The sequence below is a fragment of the Calypte anna genome, chromosome 5A, assembly GCF_003957555.1.
Source record: "Calypte anna isolate BGI_N300 chromosome 5A, bCalAnn1_v1.p, whole genome shotgun sequence".
Classification (NCBI taxonomy): domain Eukaryota; kingdom Metazoa; phylum Chordata; class Aves; order Apodiformes; family Trochilidae; genus Calypte; species Calypte anna.
In genome coordinates this window covers 17080672-17107050 of record NC_044251.1, presented here as the reverse complement: position 1 = coordinate 17107050, position 26379 = coordinate 17080672, and the positions used below count along the sequence as shown (strand labels likewise).

At 37.2% G+C, this 26379-nt stretch overlaps 1 protein-coding gene across 7 annotated transcripts in view; it reads right to left on the bottom strand.

Annotated features, from left to right (window-relative positions):
• The window catches only part of NPAS3 (neuronal PAS domain protein 3), a 582470-nt gene that overhangs the window by 500427 nt on the left and 55664 nt on the right, over nt 1-26379 (bottom strand). For 2 of the 7 annotated variants that reach the window (XM_030452107.1, XM_030452108.1), the window contains exon 2: nt 5680-5769. The exons of the other annotated variants lie outside the window; for them this stretch is intronic. In XM_030452107.1, the coding sequence (XP_030307967.1) occupies nt 5680-5769 (90 nt within the window). The remainder of the gene's footprint in view (nt 1-5679; nt 5770-26379) is intronic. 7 annotated transcript variants of the gene reach the window in all.

Below are 26379 nucleotides of genomic sequence, written 5' to 3'. Positions count from 1 at the left end.
AAAAAGAAGGGGGGGGGGGGAGAGGGGGGCAGCAGAAGAGACACCTTGGACTTCCAAAGGCAGATTTTGGCTTGTTTAAGGGCCTGGTCTGAAAAGCAAAGAAATTCAGGAGTATTTAGGCTGAACATTCTTCAAGCAGGAGGTCTTAAAGGTGCAGGAGCAGGCTATCCTCACATGTCAAAAGACAAGCTGCTGGGGAACAGGACAAGCCTGTCTGAACACAGAGCTTCAGCTGGAACTCAGGAAAAAAAAGAAAAATTTGACCTTTGGAAGAAGGGGCAGGCCACTCAAGAGGACTACAGAGATATCTTAGAATCACAGAATGGCTAGGGTTGGAAGGTACCTTAAAGATTATCTAGTTCCAACCACTCCACCATGGGCAGGGACACCTCCCACTAGAGATCAGGCTGCCCATGAGGTTACTCAGAGAGAAAATTAGAAAAGCCCAACCTCAGCTAAAATGTAATCTGGCTTCTTCCATAAAAGACAATAAAAATATTTCTATAAATACATTAGCAACAAAAACAGGGCTAAGAGAACATCCATCCTTTATTGGGTGCAGGGGGGAAAACATACTGAAAAGGTTTCAGTATAGTACCTGCCTTCTTTGCCTTACTTTTTAATAGTAGGACCAATTGTTCTCTGGTTACTGAGCTGTGAGACTGGGACAGGAACCAGAATGAAGCCCCTATAATAGGGGAAAGAGTCTGCAACGTGCTACATCACTTAGACACACACAAGACTATGGGACTAAATGGGATCCACCTGAGGGTCCTGAGGGATCTGGCAGAAGAACTCACAACACCACCCAGTAAGTTTACAGGTGACATCAAGCTGGACAGAGTGTTGGGATGATGAAGGCAGGAAGGCTCTGCAGAGGGACCTGGACTGATGCTGGATAGATGGGCTGAGGCAGAGGCTGAGTGTTGAGTCCTGCACTTGGAGGCACTTGGTGCAGGACCTCCAACACTACAGGCTTCAGGGAGTGTCTAGAAAGCTGCACAGAGGAAAAGGAGCTGGAGGTGCTGGTTGACAGCCAGCTGAGAATGAGCCACTTCAGGTGGCCAAGGAGCGTCCTGACTTTTATCAGAAATAGTGTGGCCAGCAGGACTAGAAAGGTGATTGTCCCCCTGTACTTGACACTGGTGAGGCCACACCTCAAATATTGTGTTCAGTTTTGGGATCACTACAAGAAGGATAATGAGGTGCTGGATCATGTCCAAAGAAGGGCAATGAAGCCAGTGAAGCATCTGGAGCACAAGTCTTGTGACGAGCATCTGAAGAAACTGGGGCTGTTTAGGCTGGAGAAAAGGAGGCTGAGGGGAGATCTTATTGCTTCCTACAGCTGCCTGAAAGGAGATCGTAGTGAGGTGAGTGATGGTTTCTTCTCCCAAGTAACATGTGATAGAACAAGAGGAAATGGCTGCAGTTTGTGCCAGCAAAAGCTTACGTTGGATATCAGAAAAAAATTCTATACTGAAAGAGTTGTCAAACACTGGAACAGGCTGCCCAAGGAAGTGTTTGAGTCACCACCCCTGGAGGTATTTAAAAGGCACATCAGTGTGGTGCTTGGAGACACAGTTTAGTGATGGACTTGAAAGGCTAAGTTAGAAGTTGAAGTTCATCTTCAAGGTCCTTTCCACCCTAAATGATTCTAGGGTAATGTGTGTATGACCAAGCTACACCTGCCAAGTTAAACTGCTTCACTTCATACCTATAAATCAGTGAGCCTTCTGTTCTGTGCTCATTTCACTAACTTGCAGAGAAACAAAGCAAAAAGATCTAATCAGACCATAGCTGCATTTCTGGGATTTAAATAAGTGAGGTGTTTTCCTTACATACTGATAACAACCTCTGCATTTCAGGAGAAATACCTTGCTGTACAAACCCTTCCCTATTCTCTACACTACACTCCTAGAGAAAGGAACAATATTTAATTCTGCTTAATATGGACAAGAAGAAATGAGGAAGAGATGAAGAGATGATTCTTCTACCTTTGCTTTGGAGACAGCACATAACAGCCAAACAGAGCATTTTCCCTCATGGCCCAGGAGATACTATGAAGGGCCACTCAATGAATAGAGCAACTTCCTCCAAAACACCTGAGATATCCTCCACTTGTACACAATAGGAACACCCAGCAGACAAGCCACTAAAAAAACAAACCCCAAAAAAACCCACACACACACACACCAAAAAAAAAAACCCACACAACACCAAACCAACCTATTCTTTATGGACAGTTATTCCTTGTAGTTTAGAAACAAATAAAATGGGAGCAGGGACAGGGAGCTGTTCTCTTCTTGGCTACCTCTGGAGACCATCTACCCAGGCAAGCAGAAGAAAGGATTTTAAGCCTGGGCAAGAGGGAAAAGTGTTGGCAGTTTGGTTACAGTGAAGTAGCTAGAACTGAACAAGAAATATTTGTCATTTTTGTTTGACATCACAAGAGAAGAGCCTGGACATTCCTACATATAGATGTGGGGACTGACAAAGAAAAGGGGAAATATTCAGGAGATGAAGGACAGCTATATTCCAGACCAGCAACTGACAGGCCTCTGGTTTTACCTCCACAGCTTGGGAAATGTCATCTATTTCAAAAACCACAATAGCAAAACCTTTAAAGAGTGCTTTGTGTGTTAGTCTCTACTAGCAGTGAACACAATTTGGGATTATTTTTAAGCTTACTTTACAGCTTCTTAGAAAGTATACTTTAATGCTCAGCCACCCAAAATAACACAGATCCATGGGAACCAAGTTGGTGGACAACAGGGGTGGGGGGGAAAGTATGGAATCAAACTTTTATTTTTTTGTCAGTAGCTTTTAAAACTTTTTGTTCCACTCTTTTGGGAGCAAGATATCTAGTGACAGTCATGAGACCAATTGCAAGAGGATTCTAAATAACCTAGAGGACTCTGTATTAAAATATTTACTATTTTGTCTATTTTTAATATATTAGTTAACGTAATCATTAGTCCAGTTCCTCATTAACTTGTGTTGCAAAAAGCTCTTCACATTGTTTTCATATTTCTATATTGTATTTACTAATCTACACCTTTCAGAACTACTACAAACTGTTATTTCTAGTATGTACTACCACTAAGATTTAACTAAAAAGGCCACTTCCCCAGACGTTCTCTAAAAAGTATTTTTGGATTAGAAACACATGGTATGATCCTTTCAGATTTTTACAGAAAGCATCAGACTATCTTGATTTCAACTGATAAGTAGCTTTACACAAAATATCTTAAGTAGGTGCACAGTCAAGCATAAATCCATAGTAGGCTCTCTGCATAATACTACTTTCAAATTTAAAATGGGCTGGAGAAAAAAGACTCAGGCCCCCAGATCCATGATTCTGCATCCTATCCTACCCTGTATGAGGAGTCCTTAAAATTCCTTTAACTTTTAGAATAAGTAGTTTGCTGTCTTGTGTCCAGCACAGAAATTATCCTACAAGAAGAAGGAAGGTTGCACAGCTCTGTTAACCACCAGATGACTATTTCCATCCCTTCTCTCTTCCCCATCTAATCAGGGGGGAGATTGAGCCTGCATAAGAGATGCACATGAACATCTAGTACCAAATGTTCACGTCTTGGACCACTAAAGTGTAAGATCTAAAAGTGCAATAAAAAAGGCTTGATTTTTCTGTTTTGGTTATAGAGAAGTTTTCAGTAACTTGCTACATCACTGGAAATGAATTGCTGTGTGGAAAAGTTCCCAAACCATCTGCTGGGAAAAGGAGAGAAATAATGCCTCAGAGAACTTAAATAGCATAGAAGAATTATCAAGAGAAAAATTCACTAATAAAAAAAATTGCTCTATATTTTCTGTAGAAAGACCTACATGCTGCTTTTCAAAAAGAATACATAATTTTTACAAGTGAACTGGCTTACAACACTTCAAAATTCATACTTCAGGTATGACAAGACAGATGTCAAATCCAACACTTTCCTTGCCAGTCAGATTTCTGAATTCTGTCTTATTTTGAAAATCCATTTAGCCAATGTCTGTTCCCAACTGTATACCTACTTGAAGTGCATATCTACTGTTCTATTTTGTGGTCAGCAGATCTAACTGTTTTTAACTAAGTTGACTATAAATTTATCTAACTTAAAGAATTAAGAAAATGAAGTATTTGCAGTGTTCAGAGCAAAGCCACGGCTGCATTTAACACTCACAACAAACTGTGCCAAGCTCTCTTATTTCCACAAATCTTCAGATTTCAAAATCCACAAACTTCAATATCTTTAAGCTGTTCTAAAAACGGGTGCAAATAGTGCACAACAAATCTGCTTCATACATTTTTATGCTTACTGAAGTCACATGAAAAGTAAAACCATTGAAGTTAAGTTCTATGGTAACATTTAAATTCATACTAGATCTAGACTGCCTCTGTTACCCTGGACACTCCCATTATTTGGGGAGAGAGAGTGAAATCCATGCAAAATTCAAAAAGTCAGTGTAAAGTCACGATTACAATTTTGTCTCACCAAGTCACACTAATGCTGTAATATTGCTAAATCTACATTTCTCCTTTCAATTCTGTAATGAAAATAACTCTTCATTTAATCTCAAGCAACAGCTTTTATTAATGTTACTAAGAAGATTCAGAAAACAAGCAGCCAGTGATAGAATAAAAAGAGAGGATGAGAGAATATGACCTAAAAAATCATGATCATTTGACTACATTGCTAAAGAAACATGGCATTGCAATACTGAGTACAACTGATCTTTAGAAGTTAGGTTTTTTGGAAAATGGAATTCATTATACAGAAAATGATAACACTGAGATGGGAAACAAGAAAATAGCTGGAGTATGGAAACTAAACACTAAGTAACAGAAAGCAGTTTCAAAATCCAGTGAGATAACAGAAATTTCATAATGCATTTCCAATATATTAATTTCCAACATATTAATACAAAATCATCTACAATACACCTATAGAATAGGTGTATTCTATTCAAATACTTTTCAATTCCATGTAGAAATATTGCATTAAATCCTTATTGTGGTAGGAACTTTAGCGACTGCAAAAGTAACAGAAGTCAAGCACCTTGCATTTGCCTGCCCACAGCAATAGGGCTTTTGTCAGAAGCACCAGGAACACTGTCACATTACACACAAAAGCTGGCTCAGTTAGGGCAATGGACAAAGGCAAATGACTGCAGAGCAAGAGGACTCAACTTCAATTTAACTGTCCTGTAAGGTACATACTAATTAGCTGCAAAGCTATGAAATCCTAGCTAGCATGTTAAGTCTGCTACATGACAGTATAATTTGACTTCTTAAAGGATTATGCAAATTACAACTCATCATTCCATTACACGACTGAAAAAAGTGACAGCTAATTTATACATAACACACCTTTCAAATCCCTAAGATGTGAAGCACCTGTGCAATACATTTTGCCTAGATTTTCTAGTGTATACATTCTTGCTTATTGCACTGTACAGAAGCACATCTAAGAGATTTAGTAAAGTTATAGGGTTTTCCGCTTTTTAGCTTTTAAAGCACAAACCCAAAGAATTAAACAACACATCTCTGTCCCTGCTGTAGAGGTTTTGCACACAAGTAGAAGTGTAAGGTTTCAAAACACGGGTAATGTCTGAATAGAGGGACAGCACGAGCACTAAATGCACGAGCTAGAGGCAAGACTCACACAGATTTCAACATACTTCTGGTAGGCAGATTCACAGTAGATTCCGTCATATCTGTAGATTTTCCTACATTCTGATTGGTTGGGCAGAGGATGCTGGACAGTTATTCTGTAGAGGCATCAAAAACAGATAGACATGACCAGAGGTTCTCTACAGGTAACTGTAATGCAGGACAAATCAGTATGTTGAAATGGATTTTTTAATTTATTTTTAAATTAAAAACCTTTCTGATCTCTTCAAATCAACTGCCTTGTGCACATAACATCCAGAGTTTCCACTTTTCAAAATTTGCACTGAGAGTAAACTAAGCTTCCATTCTCCACAGGAGCGGTGGATTTTTTTCCCATCAAATAAAAGTGGAAGAGGTAAGGAATTTTATGAACCAAATTGATATTTTACAGAGTTTGCGTATACACAATAGTGCTTATAAAATTGATTATGTATTGTTTAGTGTTGCAATCCTTCCTTAGGCTGAACATCCATTTATATCAGCTGGGAGTTTGTCCAGACAAAGACCAAATAACCCTCCAATTTAAATTGTCAACAGCAATTCTCACATTTGCACAGAATGGGGATGTTGTGGCATTATGAGGACTGTGATTGAAGGTGCTCAGCACCATCTGAATAATGCCATATGTTCTCAGATTGACTGAAAGAAAATGAAAGTGATTGGCAGCAATCAGGAGGTGCGCAGCATCTTGTAAAATCAAGCCCTAAAAGATTTGTCAATCATTCTATTATTCATCCCTCCCCAACTCCCTGTTAGCAGAAAATATAATTTGGCTATAAAAATTCAATGTTGTTTTTAAAATATACTTGGGAGTTGCACACAAAACAGTACCCACTGATTTTCTGGGGTTTTTTTAACCCTCCTTCTCTGGAATAAAAATACATTTCAGATGCTTTTGTATTAACAACTTTTTCAATTTTAATTTAATGGTAGTTCACTAGAATGAATAGAAATTAGAGAAATTTTATCGATTTCTTAAAATGTAGAATTTTAGGCTGTGAATTTTTAAAAAACAAATACTCTTGTTAATATAGATTTCTCTTCAAATATACATTTTGTTTTTCAGTATGACATCTATACAGCTCTAAGCTAGTCTTTTTTTTTTTTTAAATCACATTTCTTTCAATAGTAATCTGAAACTAGAGGTATGAGAAAAAAATTATTATCATTATCCAGCAAAAAGCTTTACAATGAAATTTAAAATTATCTACTGTGGAAACTGAGGGCTTTCCTCCATAAGACTGCACCCTGCGCAAAGTAGCAGACACACATTTCAGTTCTTAACAGACCTGGCCCTTTGGAAACCTGCTCCGAGGATGCCTCAGCACTGTTTTTGGCCCATGGGAACCCACATGCAAGAGGGAGGAGACAGCAATGAGATAAAGGCAGGACCAAACACCTCCAAATCCTGATACACCTGCATTCACCAATTAAAGCGTCACTATAGACTTATTTGATATCCAGGGCCTTTAAGTTAGAAACCTAAGCACCATACACAGCATGTAAGGAAAGCTAAGTACCTTAAAATGGGATTTGCAAAACAAGTGCAATTGGCAGGGAACCACTGAAGCTAGAGAAAAAAAAAAATAATCCAGAAGGGAGTTTCTTCTGTGTTGCTTGTGTCTTGAGAGACACAAGTGCTTCACTTTAGGTCACTCTAAAGTGAGAGGTCCATTAACTCCTCCTGCTAAAACAACAGTATTACTAAAAAAAAAAAAAAAAATTTAGAATTCATTGGTTGCAAGACAGGGAGCCAGTAAGAGTATGCTATATTAAAAGTCATTCAGGAATGCATAAGCAGTCCTTGCAAAAACTATCAGAATCCTTCCCAGATGAGTGCTCTCATCACAGGACTTCAGAATTATGCTCTTTCTTCCACCAGTTCTCTGGACAAATGAACCTTGAATAGTAATACTGATTACTGCTATTACTTGAATAGTTAAACAAGAGGAGTAGAATATGGCTCACTCCAGAAAACCTTTGTTTTGAAGTAGTTATATGCCACTCTTCTGGGAAGAGGAAGATGTGGGCTTGGACACCATTGTGATGAAATAAGTCCTAAAAAAAAGTTTTCCCTGCACCACCCTAGCGTAGAATACCTCTCAGCTAGCTTCTGGTTGGTTTAGGTTTTATGACACAGGCAGTCACTGCTCTTTTATCCAATGGATGACACAACAAACTGAAACACAGAAGGTTCCATCAGAACACTGGGAAACACTTTTTTACTGCAAAGGTGATGGAGCATTGGAACAAGTTGCCCAGAGAGGCTGTGGAGTCTCCAGCAGGGAAACACAGTCCAGGTACCCCTGCTTTTCCAAGCCAGAAGGACCAGACCAAACAACCTTCCAACCTCAACTATTCTGTGATTCCAGTCCAGATCAGAGTTTTAGACTGTGAATTTGCCACGTGAGAATTCCATGAGAACATGGAATTTTTAATTATTTTTTTTTTTTTTGAACCGGCGGAGTATGCATGTTTATGGGTTTTGTTTATATATATAATATGAGGCTCACACAAAACAGCAGCTGCTGTGGATCCTAGTCTGAGGGAAGTCTCTCTTTTCACTATATGGGACTGGAAGCCACTTCATGAGCCAAGATCCCATTATCTTTTTTGGACCCAACGTTCTCTAACCAATTTTGTTTAAAGGGTTGTTTTATTATCTATTCCCCCTCTGCTGCAACAGAAATAATAATATTTAAAATAAATCATAATCCGAAACATTGAGCCAAATAGGACATCAATGTTAATCTCTTAAAATCCCACTGACCTCATGGAGTTTGCGTGGCAACTAAATTAGCACAGAATGGGTCCTATTGTGTTTAACCTGAAAAAGCAAACAGTCCTGAGACACTATGGAATACATTTCAAAGTGCATACCGTGTTTTTAACCATACAGCAAACACCTAGAGCAAAGCTTTGGGGGAAAAAAAACAAACAAAAAAACCCTAAAAAAAACCCCTTCTTGTATGATGTTTGCCTCTTATTGTTAAGGTTTATTTCAGCATGGTAAGTGTATTTCCACAAATGGACTTCTATGCCCAATATAGACTATGCTTGTATTTTATGCATTTAGAAGCTGCCAAACACCATCGCACTCATTTGCCCTCTGTCCTATCTTCTTTAGCTGTCATTTAATAGATTTACATTTACAATTAATTATCATCTGATAACTATGAGGCTGTGGGTCAGATATAGGTCAGAAATGTAGACTACCTCACAGAACAGCTTATTCAGCATTCCTTAATGGGGGGGGGGGGAGGGAAACCAACAGAAAAAACCAAAAAAAACCAACAAACCAGACAAAACCCAAATGCACAAAACATACAAAAAAGTTAGCAAGAATTACTGGTTAAGATCCAAAAGAAAAAGTTTTCCAAGACTTGGCTGAGGTTTTTTTCACCCCTTTAAAAAGAAAATTTGACAATCTTCACTAAACTAATTTTGCTAACGTGTTTTTAGCACATTTACGTCAGCAGATAGAGTATCTCTCAAGTTTCACACACAAAATTGATTTAGCTCAAGATAAAACTGTATATTGGCTTTTTACTCTGGGTACTGTATATTCTTGTTCTATTTTATGCTTTGAAATTGATTTCTTGTATTTTTCTCTGTATTAAAAATTAGAGCACTGAAGAGTATTTGAGTCTGATCAATTTGCAGTGGTTAGCTCACCCCAAATTTAGCTGAATTTTGGCAGGCTTGAGAAAGAAACGCTTATTCTCCTATCAGCTTTTAGACAGAATAAAAGTTGCCACTTCACGATAATAAAGGCAAAAATGAGTTTTAGGTTATAACCACCTAAATCTGAAGTACAGAATGCTATTTTCCAAAGAAGCTAGAAAGCTTGTAGAGGCATTTTGTCTGCTAACACTGCATGGAACACAATATTTCACTCCTCAGTGTCTGTGCTGTAAGATTATGATGCCGAGTGTTCTCTCACACCTGACCTTGGTTTTCAGAGGTTGCCTACTCTCCCTAAAAGTTCAAAAGTATCACCTCTGATGTGAAAGGATTATAAGCTGCTGTGTTTGCACATCAGTCAGCCAATCTTCCTATCTTTACGTGTCACTAAACTCTAGATGGATTCATCATACAACTTGAGGTGGAACTTAAGTGCATTTACATACATGTGAAACGTGTAAGCTATGACTAATTTTAACTCACAGGGCAGAATTTAAATAATTAGTTACAAGAAGTCAAACTAAGGGAAAAAAGGAGGAAAGAGATGGTTAGAGGCAGAGTAGTAAATTGTTCCATTTTTGCAGGTAATCTAAATGCAAACTAGAAGCAACTTATCATGAGAATGGATTTTCCACCATCTGGTCAAATAACAGGGGATTTGTCTAGTGGCAAGCAAAGAATGGAATGATGTGAGAAAGATTAGCGGGCAAGTCCTACAGTTGGCTAAAATGTATTTTGTGCAAACAAGAACAGATGACGCCTTAACAATTACACCTGTCAAAAACTCCAGAAAGCAATCCATCTCTGAACAGCCCAGTTGAAAACAGGCTAGTTCATAACAAAATGAATTTTTTTAAACAATTGCCAGCCATAACAGTTTGATGCATGACAAGCTTAGGAAGTCACATTCCACATACGACTGAAACCTTAACTAACTGGACCCTGCTTTTCTCTGATAAGTAAGATATTAAACTGTAAGGTTTTTTAAGTGAAGCAATGCAAATAGGTAGCAATCTGGAAAGCAAGAAATTTCAATTCAGAGTCAAAGCTGATATGTAGGTAGAGACTCAATTAAGTCCAGTATGCCCTATGTAAATTGGTACAATAAGGGTCTTAGAAAAAACACCCCTTTTCTGTGGGAGTCAAAAATACCAGACAGTGCCTAGACTGCCATGTCTTGCATAGATTAAAAATAGTTCCTAGAATTATCAGTTCTTCCTAAATAGAGATATGAAGCCTTAAAATTACTTCCCCGCATACTTCCTGCCAGGAGGGAGAACCCTGAGTAATAACATTTTTCATAAGGATTTGATTTCTGTCTTCAGAAAGAATAGAATAATTAAAGTGCAAGACTATTTTACACCAATTCCAAAGTGACTTAAACAAAAAAAAACCAAAAAACCCACAAACCTGTTTGTATATATGCCTAATATTTCAGCATCCAAACTTAACATTTACTATGGCTTTGAAATCCGAACTGCAAGTACCTTACAGAAGATGAAGATCATAGCTCATGTATCCACTTGGAATGAATGGTGAAATAAGACTGCCTCAGCATTCAAGTTTTTGTATGGTTTGGTCTCTGGCTTTCAAATATTCTAGCAGAACTTGTTACTTCACCAAGCAATTTAACAAAGGGATTTCATGAAAGAGTTTATAGAAGTCAGCCCCGTGTATTTCTGTCAGCAGAGTCCAGTGAGGCAAGTCAGAAGAGCTTGAGGGGCTGCTTTCTTCTTCCTCTTAAAAGAGGATGGAGATAATTTGCAGTAGTTTTTCATCTATTTTGAATTTTCTCTCTTGTGAGAGACAAAGAATAGCATTTTGCCACACTTTGTATTCAAATGAGCCAGAACAACAGCTATGGAGCAAATGACACTCAGCATTATGTGCATGCTGTTGGTCAAAGACAAAGCTAGGTTTCAGGATCCACGTTGCCCTGGTATGGATAAGAGATCACTGACTGCAACATGGACAACAGGGAAAACCACCAAGTGTTGTAACTGCAGGCTTCACAGCCAGGAGTTACCTAAAACTTCTGTCTCAGCATGGCAATCTGAAAGTTCTGCCAGGTTCTTGAGCATTTTAGGGGACACCTGGTAGGCTGAAGTAGCTTAGCTTTTTTTTTCTCCTGCCTCATTTTGGCTAGAGGAACATTCACATGTGGTGCTTAACACAATATCTGGTCTTTTCATTTCCATACGCTAAAATATTTTTCCCACAAAATATTTGGTTTTACCCTGCAGATACCATCATGGTTTAAAGAGAACAAGTTTGGGGGTTTTCTGTTGAAATCTTAGGCATAAGGAGTATGAGGGCCCTAATTCAGACAGTCTCAGGCCTCAGTTTCAGAGACAGTCAGTCACTAGAAAATCCAAGACTTACCATTCCTAACTACTATGACTTTTTAATGAACATGAAATAATTTCATTAGTAGTTTCTACTTTTTTAGTATATAAGCTTCAGAATTTTTATATCAGGAAAGTAAACTGAATTTCCACCTTGTAGCCAAAACCTAAATTACAACAGACATGGAAATAGAAGAGACTACTGCAACTCATACATCTAATCACTTGAAATTAAAATTTACCTCTGTCTGCTTTGCTTTGACCTTGGGCCAGTTTTCCCCGCTAAATAGTTATATCCGTGGGTCTGGTATTTTGTTGTATTTTATAAGCACAAAACATGAAATTTTGAAAAAACACCTGCCCTGAGGTTAAAATTATTACAGAAGTTCATCCAGATAGTAGCTAGCTCATATCTACATTAACATAAGTAGTTCTAGCAACCTTTTTAAACTTTTCTGAAATTTACTATTGTTTGCATAGAGATCATCAGGGACCTATCTGAGACAACATAAATAAAACACTTGGACAGTTAATTCTTACACAGGAATCTAACTTCAAATCAGTTAAATAGAAAGCTTAGCACCTGCTTACAAGTTAAGTGGTCGAATAGTTTTGCAAGTCTTGTTCTAGGTTCATTACAAATAAAACCTTTGCAGATGAGACAGACTGGGAGGTGAAGCCCAAGGTCACAGAGCAGGTCAGTATCAGACAGAAGTGAAGTGAGGTCTTGAGTTCCCAACCCTTGGTCCATTCCCTGATGACATGGTGAATGTCCTCAATACTTCAAATGTCAAATCCAATCTGAATCTTTCTTTTTGATATCAAAGATGTAGAGGGAAATGAAATTCAATAATTAATCGCAGTGTAGGGAAGGAGGTTGAATACATTTTTCTATTCTTAAATTAGCAATTTTTAACTTTAATTTATATTGACTTGCATCTCCCATTATGAGCACAATAAATAGGAGCATTCAGTGTGTATCTTAATTTGTATGTAGTTGATATTCTTATTTCTCTTGATACTTACCCAGTCCCTTCAGCCTCTTCATGTTAACCACAAACAATTTTGTTGTTTCAAACTGGCTTTATTTTTCCTATATCTTTCATAGTGATCAGAACGGAGCATCTTACTGAAGTGAAGTCATATCATCAACATATATACCAAAATATGTTTAATTGTAATGCTCACACTACAGTAACATCAGATATTTTTCAAAACTATTTTCTACCCAGTCCCTAAATATTGCTTAACATTTTGTTTGCTATCATGTTTAAGGCTGCACACTACAGCAAAGATTTTCACTGAGCTGTCCACTGTGACATCCAAGAATTTCCTCTAGGTTATAGTTAATTTAGAATCCAGCAACGTGTATGAGTAGTTCAAATTGTTTTTTCCAACATGCACTACATTTCATCTGTCAGCAATGAATCATTTGCCATTATGCTGCCTGTTAGCTCAGTGAGGTGCCTCAGAAGTACCTCAGTTTCTTCTAATCGCTACAAAAGTAAGCAGAAATGAGCTTCTTCCATAGTTTATTCCCTTTTTAAAAGGCTCATAAATGTATTACATTTACCTATAAAATAAAAACTCTAGTGGGGACCATTTTCAGAAACTTTTTACAGTCAGAAATATCACACCATTCTGATTAATATTGGATAAATTTCTAATTTATCCAATGATGATAATAATGTGCCTAATTTAAAGGCACAGTTTTCAAGCATATCAGTAATCCCATATTTCTTCCATACATTTAAGTTCTTAGCAATTTTTTCTTTTCAAATAAAGATCACATGCTTTCCTGCAAAGTGGACAAAAACCACTTTAAGGTTAATTTTAATAATTCAGTTACTGGGATAAAGAATTTTTTTTTAATGCTAGGACCCTCATTTTGCCATTATTTTTACAGAGAACAGAATCAGCAGCACAAGCAGACCCAGCAGACTTAATGCAATCTTAAATCCATAATTTTTGTAGTCTGTATAGGACCCTGCATTTTATTCCCTGACATCAGAACAAGGAGAAAAAATACCCAACTTCTGATGCACTAAGATATCTCCTTACAGGTTTAAAGCCCTTGTCCTCACTGCCCCAGTATACACAGTATTTTTTGCTAGTGGATTCACATAGTTACTACTCATCCATTTCTGCTGAAAGGATGTCCTAGGACAGCATGATGCAGGGAGGTCTTCTGCAGAGCTGTCCAGAACACAGAAGCAAATATTTCTCCTACTGAATATCACTACTAAAGATTTTCAAACCCCTCAGATGAGGGCATAGGTTTTGTCCAGTTTAGCAGGTTTATCTTACAAAAGACTTTTCCTTTTTTAAAAAACTTATTTGCCTCCAAAACCTTTTTGTGAGCTTCATGATGTGATTTTGATGTTACTTTTTCAGGAAAAAAAAGAAAACAGGTTAAAATCATATGTAATATTTTGACACATGTATTCTATTCATTATAACAATTAATTTTACAAAGGCAAGGAATATGCTCCTGAGAACAAGCTTCCTGAAGTCTGAGTTGGGCTGAAGCCAAAACATTTCATGTTTAGTACTCATGAGTATTATTTAGAAGATGAATTGCTTGATATCCGATTTTGGGAAAGGTAGAATTAGCAGCAAGTCTTGTTGCACAGCAATTCACTGGAGATAACATGCAATGTATTATTCGTATGCACAATAACAATAAAAAAATCCTCTGGCTAAGGGAATTTAAGTTCAATAGAATGTTTGGAAAATGCTGTTTGAGAGAATTCCATGAAAGGTGAAGTGAGAAATAATCTCCACTTTGATTTTAAGCTAGCACATTACTGTGCTGCTTCAAGAAGTTTTTGAGTATTATATAAACTCTTAAAAAAATCTCTCACCATTAAACCTGTGAGTAGGAAGAACAGTTGTTGAACCACAGTGTGGCAATCCCTCACAAAATACTCTCTCTGCAGAAATATTACATTTAACTATTACAGTGTTTATGAAGAAAAAAGCAGCAGAAGCATGGAAATATGAACTATTTATTTTTCTTTTGCTTACTTGGAGTCTAAATTTTTGCAGATGCTGAACTTATGTCTGTAGCACTACATGTGCAGAAACACACATGCACACCATTCACATATGCACATCTGAACAAGAACTGACTCCAAAGTAACAAAAAATCTCTTCTGTTCTGCAAGCAAAACTTCTGTCATGAGTATGTAAATGGAATTTTTACACAACCCTGTACATAACTGTACCAACTTGTGTTTGTTTGCAGGTAAGCAGGTGGAGTTATTATTGCACACATACCTATTCTTTAATATTGGGTTGAGCTGAATATCTTACTTTGTCCATTTTTGGAGGACATGTTTTAAATTACTTTTAAAATCACACAACTAAGTTAACAAAAATAAGCCCAAATTCTACAGGAAACCATTTAACATGGATGACAGATGTCATTTAGCAGTCAAAAAGAATGATGTTGACATTAAGGAATAAATGGTCTTGATAACTAAGGCTCAAACTCCTCATGGCCTATTGCTCACTTGGAGGTATTCTGATTGGCATCTTTTTTTTTTTTTTGAGATACACCTCTTTGTGAGCAATAAATGAATAAGGCAATCGAAATGTATTAATGGAGAGAAAACAGCTGGTGGCACTGAAAGCCTCTGAGAAAAATGCAGCAGAACTTTCTTATTCTCCCATTCTAAGCAAGTTGAAATACTTCTTAAAGAAATCAAAAAAGCTTCCCAGCAGCACCACCTGTTTATTTTATTTTTGATCCCTGGTTACCCAAGTCTTACAAGCCCATTTAGGCATGCTTTAAGAGCATCCTTGAGCACTTTTTTGGTTCTTTTTGTTTTGCTTTTTTTTTCCTTCTTCATTTCTTTTTAAATACTGCTACTTTGATAGTGCATCAATATATATATCTTTGGTCCCTAGATTACAATGGTGTCAGTAATGGTAAAATTCTACAACTGTAAAGATCACTGGAATATCTTCCAAACAGTTATCACTTAACAAATGGATATTATTTCAGTAACATACTACTTAGCCTGACATCAGTGATTACCCAACCACTCTTATGAGTCTTGATATTATATAGACACCAGTATTATACATCTCTCCCACAATAAGAAATCTAAGCTGGTAGCAGTCATAACCAAGACATGAAGGAGAGACTAAAAAAAATTATTTACATAGCTAAGTTTTTTTAAAATGTATATATAGAGCCATATTCTATTTCATTGTGATCAGTTTCATAAATGAAAACAATACAGAACATTTATCAGAGTTCAGCATCTCTTCATAAATTAGATTATATTAAAAGGTGATTTCTAGTTTAATCATTATGCCAAAATTGCTACAGTCATATTTTAATTCTGGGGAGAAGAATGGCAGAGGAATAGTCCATTGAGAGACATTCATTTTATAACAGAAATCCGTAGAGATCCTATTTCCTACCACAAAATTTTTGAAAATTAATGCTTATCCAGCAGTTCATGCAGCTTCTTGATTTCAAAGCCAGTAAAGGCTATTAAAGTAATCTAGCTAATAGCACAATAGACTTCTTGATGCAAGCATAAATGCCCATTATATCTTCAATTCGTCTTTGCCTTCAGTAATCCTTTAGTAAATCACACTCAGAAAATAAATAAATTTCCAAAATGCTGATATTTCCTGAATCTCTATTAGTTGGTTACCAGGAATGCAAACTGCATTTTCCTCTTGATTTTTTTTTCTCTTTTTGAGCAAAAGATTGGGTTTTTCCTTAGTTTTTCAGTGGCTTTAAAACATCTTAGTTCAAGAAGCACTCCCCTTCCTTTGAATTTACACATTATCCAGTATGGTTTTTTTCTTTTGAAACTTAAAATGTCAGGGGGAAAAGAAAAATCATTGTACCATATTAGCCAGTGATAGAGTCAAAGAAAAATGTGTTTCCACTTAAAAATAGCATGAATAGTCTTCTAAGGTATGTTACATTTATCCTCTTCCGTAACAAAAACTTTATCAGATACATTTAGGACTAGAACTCCAGCACGTTCTCAGTGAGGAGTTATTCTGGCTGCATACAGACTGTACACGCTATTTAAAGTGTTTAATAATAGAGGACCATGCTCTTTCATGTAATTCATAATTAGAAGATGACTACAACTGCATTATTTAAAATCAAGCCTTTGTTATCAGCACCAGTTTTAGAAGCTGAGAATCATTTGTGAGCTGTGGCAGACCCAGACTGTTCAAAGCAATTGCTGTTCAGCATGAAAGCTGCAATGGAGGTCACAGAACAGGTCAGGAGGAAAGATAGTGTATCGATTTCACACCAGGAATAGAGGCAAAGCCAGGGCCCACTGTTGCTGCATGTGATGTATTTCACTTCAGTTTAAGGCACATTTCATTCCAATTCAAGAGGGGGTGGGGAGCAAAGGGCGAGTGGATTTCACACTGAATCATGATGAATTCTGGACTCATGTATTCCAGTAAATATCTCCTTCCTGACATTAAGTATTTCTATAGCAGAGTGAATACAATGGAAATGAGACTGCAACCAGAGAGCAGAAGAGGACTCCGGAGGAAGCAGGAGGAACGATGACAAACACAAAACACTAAAATCAAAACTTGCATAAGATCTTGCCTTGTGCTTCCCAGAATATACAAATGCTACCTCGTCCCAGAAAACTGTTACAGATGAAATCTAGTAATGAAACCACACTTATTCCAATATTCACACTGCTGAAGACAACTGTTGAAGACAACCTGCTGTATACCATACTCTAGTAATTTATTAAAATGTTGTTAAGCCACATAACCAAGTCTACAAAAACAAAAGGACAAAATCTCTTGACACAAACCTCCCAGCTACACACACATAGGCTTGCTCAGTGTAAAGAAAATGCAACTCTGAACAAAGTATTTTGAATGCATCAGTAAACATACAAAAAGGTGGTGAAAAAATTGCATTTTGTTTCATCTTATTTTCAAAATGATATTCCAAATAACCCTAACTACTCCAGCAAAGAATATGAGCAACCAGCCCTCAACTATTTTCTAAAACAACACTCATGATTATTCTTATTTTGTCACCTAGCAGTAGAGGACAGTTTCTTTCCTCCCTCTTTTTCTTAATTAAAAAAAAATAGTTCTGATGAGTAAAGTATTATAAAACTAGAGATCTATTTGTCACATTACTTAGACAATAGGCTAGCCTTGCTCAATTTATTTTCCAGCACCAGGAAACTGAATTTCCAGTACTTCTGCCCAGCATGTTGTAAAAGTGTTGACTTTTAAACTGTTCAGATCACACACAGGGTAATGGTAAAATGGTAAAGTGCTCCTTCCCTCCCCCCAGTGTTACTTTGCATAATTTGCCCTCTGAAAAACTGCTGTTCTTTTGAAATGCTCCTACTCTGCTGTTCTAACAATATTTTACAACTTTTCCATATCTTTATAGTTGCTCCATAACACTATAGCAAAACGGCCAAACACCGACATATTTCAGAACAAAAGAGGACTGTATTTGAGACCAAACAGAGATTTCCTATTAAATTATTTATATTAGTTCACTTCCACGTCATTATTTCTTTTCAACTGTTCTAAGGCATCAATGTCAACTTCTTGAATCCTCTCATGAAAGCTTTGCTGTCATCAGGGTCTATTTCAGCATCCTTAATTCTGCATAAGGAATCAGTTACCCAGCAAGCTCCCAGTCACAAAGGGCCAGATGCTCCTCTCTGCTACATGCTGGAGCTGGGCAGACGGGCCCCTCACTAAGACAGAAGAGGGCAAAAGGTGGCTGGGCAGCACACGTGTGCATGTGTGTGTGCACACACTACTGGCCTGCCATGGAACAGCTGAGACTGCTGTCCATGAAGAGAAAAAAAATATTTCAAACAGTGGCTACGATTAACAAACTGAAGTGATGGCAGAGATCAGCTACTTCATGCAAAATGAGCCACAATGTCATCAACTTCTGCTGCAAAATTCCATCATGGTTACTGCTTTTCAGTAATTCTTCAACTTCCATAATGCTATGCTGGAAATGTATAGAAATATCACACAGTCTTGACTTCAATGATTAGCACCTGCTGGCTATGGACAAAATCAAAACCCACTATTGCTTCCCCACCTACAGATGTCTGCTGACACTTGCATCATATGACTCTTATCTCCTCTGAAATGCAGAGTATAGTTAAACTGCCTGTCATGGCTCTTCTCAAGAAGATCCAAAATCATGGTGGTTATGATTTTTTCTTAAAAACTGATTTTCACAGCAGCTACAGATTCAGCTCCATGAGAATAGGCCAAGAGGACATTTCTCTAGCCTCACAGTATTAGTACCTAGAGCTACCTCTTCCCATTAAGAAGGAAGAAGGTGAACATCAAGGCTTTCTTCTCTCACATCTGTTACTGGATTCCCAAGTAGCCAAAATAAAGCCATTTTTCCATTTACACTTGGACAGAAGATTGTGATGGGATTTTTTAAAATGGACAAAGACCTTAGCAAGAGAACAAATCATAAGGACAGCTGCACCCTAAGCTTTTTTAACATGAAATTCTGAAAGCACAGCCTGCAAGTCACCCATATAGACCAGACTGTAAATCTCAAATAGTTAAAACCAAATCAGTAATTCAACACAGTCCAAAGTAACTGCCTATCCTACACCAGGGCTAATTTCAATTTCAAGTCTAATCAGAAGTTCAGTGACCTCAGTGACAATGGGGCCCCGATGTTTCAGACACTCCCACCCACACTCTCCAAACACCAGCACTGCTGCTATGCTTATCCAAGACACACCAGCTGTCATCCAGGGAAAGCGTCAAGCTGCAGGACTTGATTTCATTAGCGTTTGAGTTGAGCCCAAGGCTTGCAGACCCTATGGAAAGGCTCCCGATATCCACCAGTGGGGATATTTTTCAGGCAGGAAAAAGAACATCAGGTGACACAGCACCGCAGCCAGGATTCCTCAGAAACACAACAGCAACAGCTGTACTGCTGCTACCACATGCTACACAGCTGGGGAAATGTGTGGCAGGAACATCAATTGTACCAGACGCTGGAATAGGCCAGGAGTAGGTATGGGCTAAAGGGACAAGAAGAGCTTGTTCTCTCCTAAATTTCTAAGTCCTGTATTTCTCAGTACTGGGACAAAGTTCTAGCATTCTCACAAAGTCCTCCATCACTCCATTAAATGGTCTCACCTGTGGTGTACAAAAAATAGTTGATTAAAGATTTAAAGAAATGTGAAATCTGAGTATAGCTTTGCCTTCAGGAGTGTGAGGGCCAGGAATAAGAAAAGGAAAAAAGAAAATAAAACTAACAAGGAACAGAAAACCACAACAACCCAAGCACCTTTGCTTATCTTTTTAAGTTCAATCAGCAGATAAACATGCTCTGGAAAGGTGTGCATAAAAATACAGGCCTCAGGGAGTAATGGTGGTAAACAGACAAATTAAACTTCAAGAGTCTTTCTAACCTCTCATATATATAACTTTTTTTTAATATTTACTGAGTGTAAAGGGATCAGCCTTAGACCTTTGCAATGAAAATGACAAATGGTCACGTTGCCTGTGTGTTAATTAATACTAAACCCTCTCTGGATAGCAATTAAAAAAAAAAAAAAAAAAAAGCAAGGAAAAAAAAACCAACCCAAACAACAAGAAAAACCTCAAGCCTTTAGAGACACAATACACATGCTTTTAAGCAAAGCGAGCCTGGCAGGTGGGTGTATTCCAAGTGAACTGCATTGCATTTACTTTCTATACGGAAACAATAACCTGAAAAAATGAAACTCAATCAAGTGCAAAGCATTAAATTGCATCTTCTACTTGTAAGATGCTTTTACCAAAACATTCAGCCACTTCAGCAACAATCTCATCCAAACTACAATATTTGGAGTAAATGGTGTGAATAGAAACTTTCAGTTCTACACTACACATTTTCACAGTCTGGCCTAAAACACAGTGAGCTTCTGCACAGTCGACTTAATCCCTAGAGGAGTAAACTTGCTAGAAGCATACCTTTACACACTGCCTCTTAATCCACACCCCTTGCACTTTGCTTGGTTTCTTTTTCTTTGTTGTTGTTTGTTGCTTTTTAAAACAAGGATACCAAAACCCAACAGAACTGAGTTACACAGAAATATAACAGTCACACAGTTCTTTTGAGAATGAAAGAATTCCCCTGCTGCAACAACTAATACAAAAGGAGCAAATATACTCTCCTGAAAGCCTACACAAGAAATATATTTAGGAATGTCCACGGATGCTTCTTTCATAGGAATCATTTCCTCAAGTGAGGAAATCTCCAGGGATAACACTTTTAAACTGCACAGATGCTATTCTTTTAGAAGCAAAGGACAATCAGTTCTGGATACTTTTAATTACCTTTTTCAGCTTTATTGCAGTCTATTTTTTTCTACTACCTTCCTTACCAGTGTTTCATATTAAAATCATAACAAGATTGTTGAAAAGTCAGCACTGAACAAAAAACAACTTAAAAAGCACACATTAAGAAAAGCATCTCAAGTCCTGAAAAGAACTGTTTGGCCTGACAGTTTGTACTTTCTGTGAAGGATTACTAAGGATTACATGTAATTAACCGTAACTGCACATTATTTTTCTCAGTTTAAAAAATTAGGGTAAGCAATATGGATTCTTTCTGGTTTCTAATAACATTTTGTCCTCTGAATCTTAACAATATTTTCTAATTTTGCACTAAGAAAAACAATTATGAAAAAGCCCCTTGAATTTCCACTGAGTGGAAAAGACAAGACTAAGTTCAGAATTGATACCAGAACAACCAATCAAAAAGACAATGCTGCAATTGTCATCTGCTTGTTTAATGATGACTTCAAATTAACTGGTCTTATGTTAGAGCAAAACACTTGTGGATTTCATGTTTCAGAAAAAAGACTGTAAGATAATTAATATTTCTAGTATTGCCAGTTATTGAAAGCATAGAGGGTACTATTAATCCTTCCACTTCTGAGGGAACAAACACTTTGGTATTGTGTAATTTGTGGATGAGAAAGTTGAGAACAATGGGTTTGAAAAGATATTTTAGGTCTTCTAGTTTCAGAAGAGCATCTAAAGTCTTTTTGACTGCCTTGGTACAAGGAAAAAAAACCCACAAAGAAAAACCTGAAATGCAAGCAATATACATTTTATGTGATATTAAAGAAAACAACACTTGTTTAAAGAAAAAAGCAGCATATCTTTCAAATTTTATGTCCTAAGTAGGTTTAAGTACTGCCTATTACTTGTCAAGAATTCAATAGCAAATAGAAACTTTCCAGGTTGACGTGCTGGGGCAGAGGAAGGTCATTCTTTAAAGCATTTGCTCCCTTGAGAGGAAAACCTGGAAGGATGCTGTTTGAGCAATTTATACCAGACACAGCAAGTCATTAGATGCCTGTGCTACAAGTCTGCCATGATCCTGATTCCACAACCATGTGGTTACCACAGTGGGAACCAGTTCTAAAAGCCTTAAAGTCAAATAAGCATAGAGGTGTGTGTTTTCTTAATGTGCTGCGTGGTTATAGGCACTGGAAATTTTTCATGCATTAGCAAGAGGGTAGAAACAAAAAGGAGCATTTGGCAGCTGAGCATCACACCTTGTTTGAAGAGGTAAATCTGCAGTTTTGAAGGGGGAGACAATTGTGGAGGAAAAATCATAAAAATTGATTTGCATGTAGCAAACCAATTTCTGGGTACTGTTTTAAAAATTTTTTCTTCTGATTCAGTTTGACTTCAAAAGAAAACCCAAACCATAAGTAATCCAACAGCACCTCTTCATAAATACTAAACTGCTCGTTTTCTCTTTAAAAATTCTACTAGAGCAAAGAAATTCCCATTTTAAATAGACAATTCCTGAACTGTACTTTGCAAAGAATTAAAAACTCAGCATTTTCTGGAAATGCAGACAGGAATATGCAAGCTTGCAAATAATTTTTTTTCTAGGAGAAGGTTACAGAAAGATGCAACAGCTGTCCAGTTTTTAGATATATAGTGAGGAATAGACAATACATATTTGCTTATACAGAACATGACCTTATACCATTTATACAGGCACAATTTCAAGTCTAATACATGTCTAAAGAACAGAAATGAGTCTATTAAGTACATACTCCTGATACATAGCACTATCAGTGTAGTGTTACTTTATTTTCACTGTAGATTAGAAATGACACAAAACCCAGAAGTTTTGTTAGTTTTAGCCAACAAGAACTCCCCACAGACTATTCCCACTCCTCCTTCTCTCAGTGCTTCTATGATCTAAGGTGATAAATGCTCCTCCAGTTGCTGTCCCCAAGGACAGCCCTGTCTCAGGTGGCTCAGCCCAAGCAGAAGACTCCTCATTTTAGCAGGGACTGCTCCACTAGCCTATTCAGAGTCTTTCCTATGCCTCTGAGCCATGTCAAAGAAGAGAGCAAATCTTCAAGGGTTTTTTGCCAAATTTATCCTCCTCACACTTGCTGAATGCAGCTTTGTGTGCAGGTTTAGTGCATGTCTGAAAATGAGAAAGCCCTGTAATAGAAGCCTGTGCATATATATATACATAAATTATTTTAAACTCTCAGAGTTCTGTAATGAGCTTTTACACCTATATATGGGCACAACATAAGTGACTTACTATTATGGCCTTCTCAGAATAATCTCCTGTAAAATCTGTAGAGAAAACAAGCACAGACATCACCATCACCTGTAGACTACACAATTGCTTTGGCTATAGAATGAATTAGTCAAGAGATGTGTTACTCCATTGCACTGCTTCTTGACTTACTTGAATATTATTTAGCCAAACAGCAAAGCATTTCTGTATTCTACACTTACTTCTCTCCATCCTAAAATTCCAAGCAGGAAAGAAAACGTACCACCCCTAGAAATTTTAGCTTTCATATCAAACATCTGCTCTAACTACATATGCTATTCGGGATAGGAAAAGCAGTGTTCATGTCCATATGACTATTACCCAGTTACCTCTCTAACACTGAACAGTCTTGCAATTTAAACCTTACGACATACACAAAAGACAGCCAAGTACCCTGAGAAAAAATGAGATTCTCATATATAGGTATATATGAGCACTAAGATACTGTTATTAAAGTTTGACAAAGTTACCTTTTAAAGAGCCACTGCATTTCTATAGCCATATTCTTGATCTATATGCATGGCCAAAGTTACCCTGAAACCAACACCATGACATGTGCATTAAATGAGGACCCATAGCAAGTCATTGTTTTAAGACAGAATTTACACTACAGTGCTAACTATACATCCTTCAGAGCTTCTTCACAAGAAACCTGGGAGCCCACCAGCACATAATGAACTTATCACAACTTCCTCACATGGCAGAGTACACATCTCACTTTTCTGTTTTTCCTAAGCACTCTCATAGCCAGAAAATAATGCCTCTAGCGTGTTAGTTATGAGGCAGCTACACATGAAGAAGGTGTATGCACGCATACACAGGCATACATCTTTAAAACATTATTATAAGGCTTCCTTTCCAGTATTATTAGCAGCTGCTTGCATATGTGTAACTTCTTGTCCAGAGTGACAGCTGTATTTTCGCCTGTTTTGACATTGAGTCTGATCTGGGTGAATAGCTCATATCCATTAAAGTGCTATTACAACACTGAATGACTGCCAGAATACTTCCTGATCAATTTTAAAAGCCAGCTATCTGTCATCATCTAATAGCAACAGCAGAAAACAAATCTTTGGGGAATAAAACAAGATTTTAAAACATTTTTTAAAAGCAGGGTATTAAGTCTAACCCCTCCAAACTATTTAAATAAAAATCACAATCTGCAGCGGTATCTAGGTAAAAATCTCCACACTTTGAAAATCCATATACTTGTAACTGACAAGTATTCTAACATAGTCTCGAAACCTACCATTTCAACATCCTCTGGAGTTTGATCTGTTGCCATTACCTGACTTAATAAAGCAGCACTGAAAACAATCACCACAGAGTGTGATTGTACTCACCATTAAATTTCATTTGATAAAATTCAGTCATGTTCCTTCGGTTGAATGGCTGAAACCCAATGCACTGGTTACACTTCCTACTTCTGAATAGCCTTACAATATGCATATTTTTAACCTGAAATACAAATGTTATTTCAGACTTTTATTTACCAAGCATACTTGAAAGGCTGTTTAACTCTAGAAGACCACTTGAAAACAAGGCACAGTAGGCCCAAGGTTGGCACAGCTTTAGAAGGGCCTACACCGATCCTGTATCTATAACACAGCACATTAAAAAAAAAAAAGGTTTTAAGTTATGACATGTTCTGTATGAAAGATGTCTAGTGAGTCAACCACGCAATACATATACACAGTGACTGGTCAACATATAGATGGCTTTTTTGTCTCTCTCAACTGCACTGTTTTCTCACCAACACGTTGCAACTCATGGCTTTGCTGTGTGGTCAGTCTGTTCTGCTCAGTGAAACAGAAAACACCAAACACTTGAATATCGCTGCATCAAAATATATTCATGAAGCCAGCTCAGAGAAGTGGACCCACCACCTATACTCCAGAAATGCCAATGAATTTGGCTCCAAAAATGACACTGTGTACTTGTCACTAGGAATATACCATGAATTCAAAGTTCTTTAAAGAGCTGCTCCTGTACCTCCAACCTGGAGCTTAAACAGCTTCAAACAAACATAAAAAAGCAACAAAACCCAAAACTAGCCCACTGGAAAACAAACAAAAATAATAAAAAAAAACCACAAACAAAAAGCTACCAAACTCCCTGTGTCCCCTGAAAAAAACAAAACCACAAAAGTAAAAAAAAAAAAACAACCAAAAAACAAACACACCACAAAAAAAATGAACCTAAACCACAAAACATCACCACAAGAGCCAAAACCCACTGAATTTGGACTCAGCATAATATGACACCAGGTGAGATTTTAAACTTTCAGGCTTGCATCAAAATATCTGAGTAGCAATAAAGTCCACTCTGACTGTTCTAGTGCCCACATAAATTAACTCTATGCTTATGAAGTTCTAAAACTTAATGGGAAAGACAGTTGCATTACTGCCTGCCAAAAACAATGCCTTTTGACAGTTTACAAAGTGATAATCATAAAGAAATCTTGAAAGGGTTATCCTAACCAGAGTGTTCACGACATGAAAGATCTCTATATGTAAAATGAGAAACCAAAGGATTATAAAAGGTTCTGCAATAACAGCTACAATGTATTTTTTATAAAAGAGTAATAATTCAGATCTGAAAATAAATGAAGAAGTTTGAGTAGAATTCATGTCATAACACCTTGCTGAATATGCAGTATGTCAAAAAATGCAAACAGCAAACGAAGGAACTTTAATATTGACTGCTGGATACAGAGGACAATAAATGGATTTTCAGAGAAACTGGAGTGACAACATACTTATAATTTGATAAAAAGAATGTCCCCACAGGCTTTGGTTCAGCCCAAATCAAGTGGACAGAATCTAAGTAAAGAATTTTCAAATTCATTAAAAATATAAATACAGTAAATTGTGTTTGGTTTTCTCTAAAGCATACATCTGAACAACTTTGTTTTATATACTGTAAAGATTTAATTGTAAAACTAATCTGTGTCTGTGCCTTAAGTCCTCCTAGATCTAGGCTGAGGTGTTCAGACAGGAAGTACTTGCATCAAGCAGCTCCATTAGAATATATGTCCTTATCTCAGTGTTGTGGTTTAC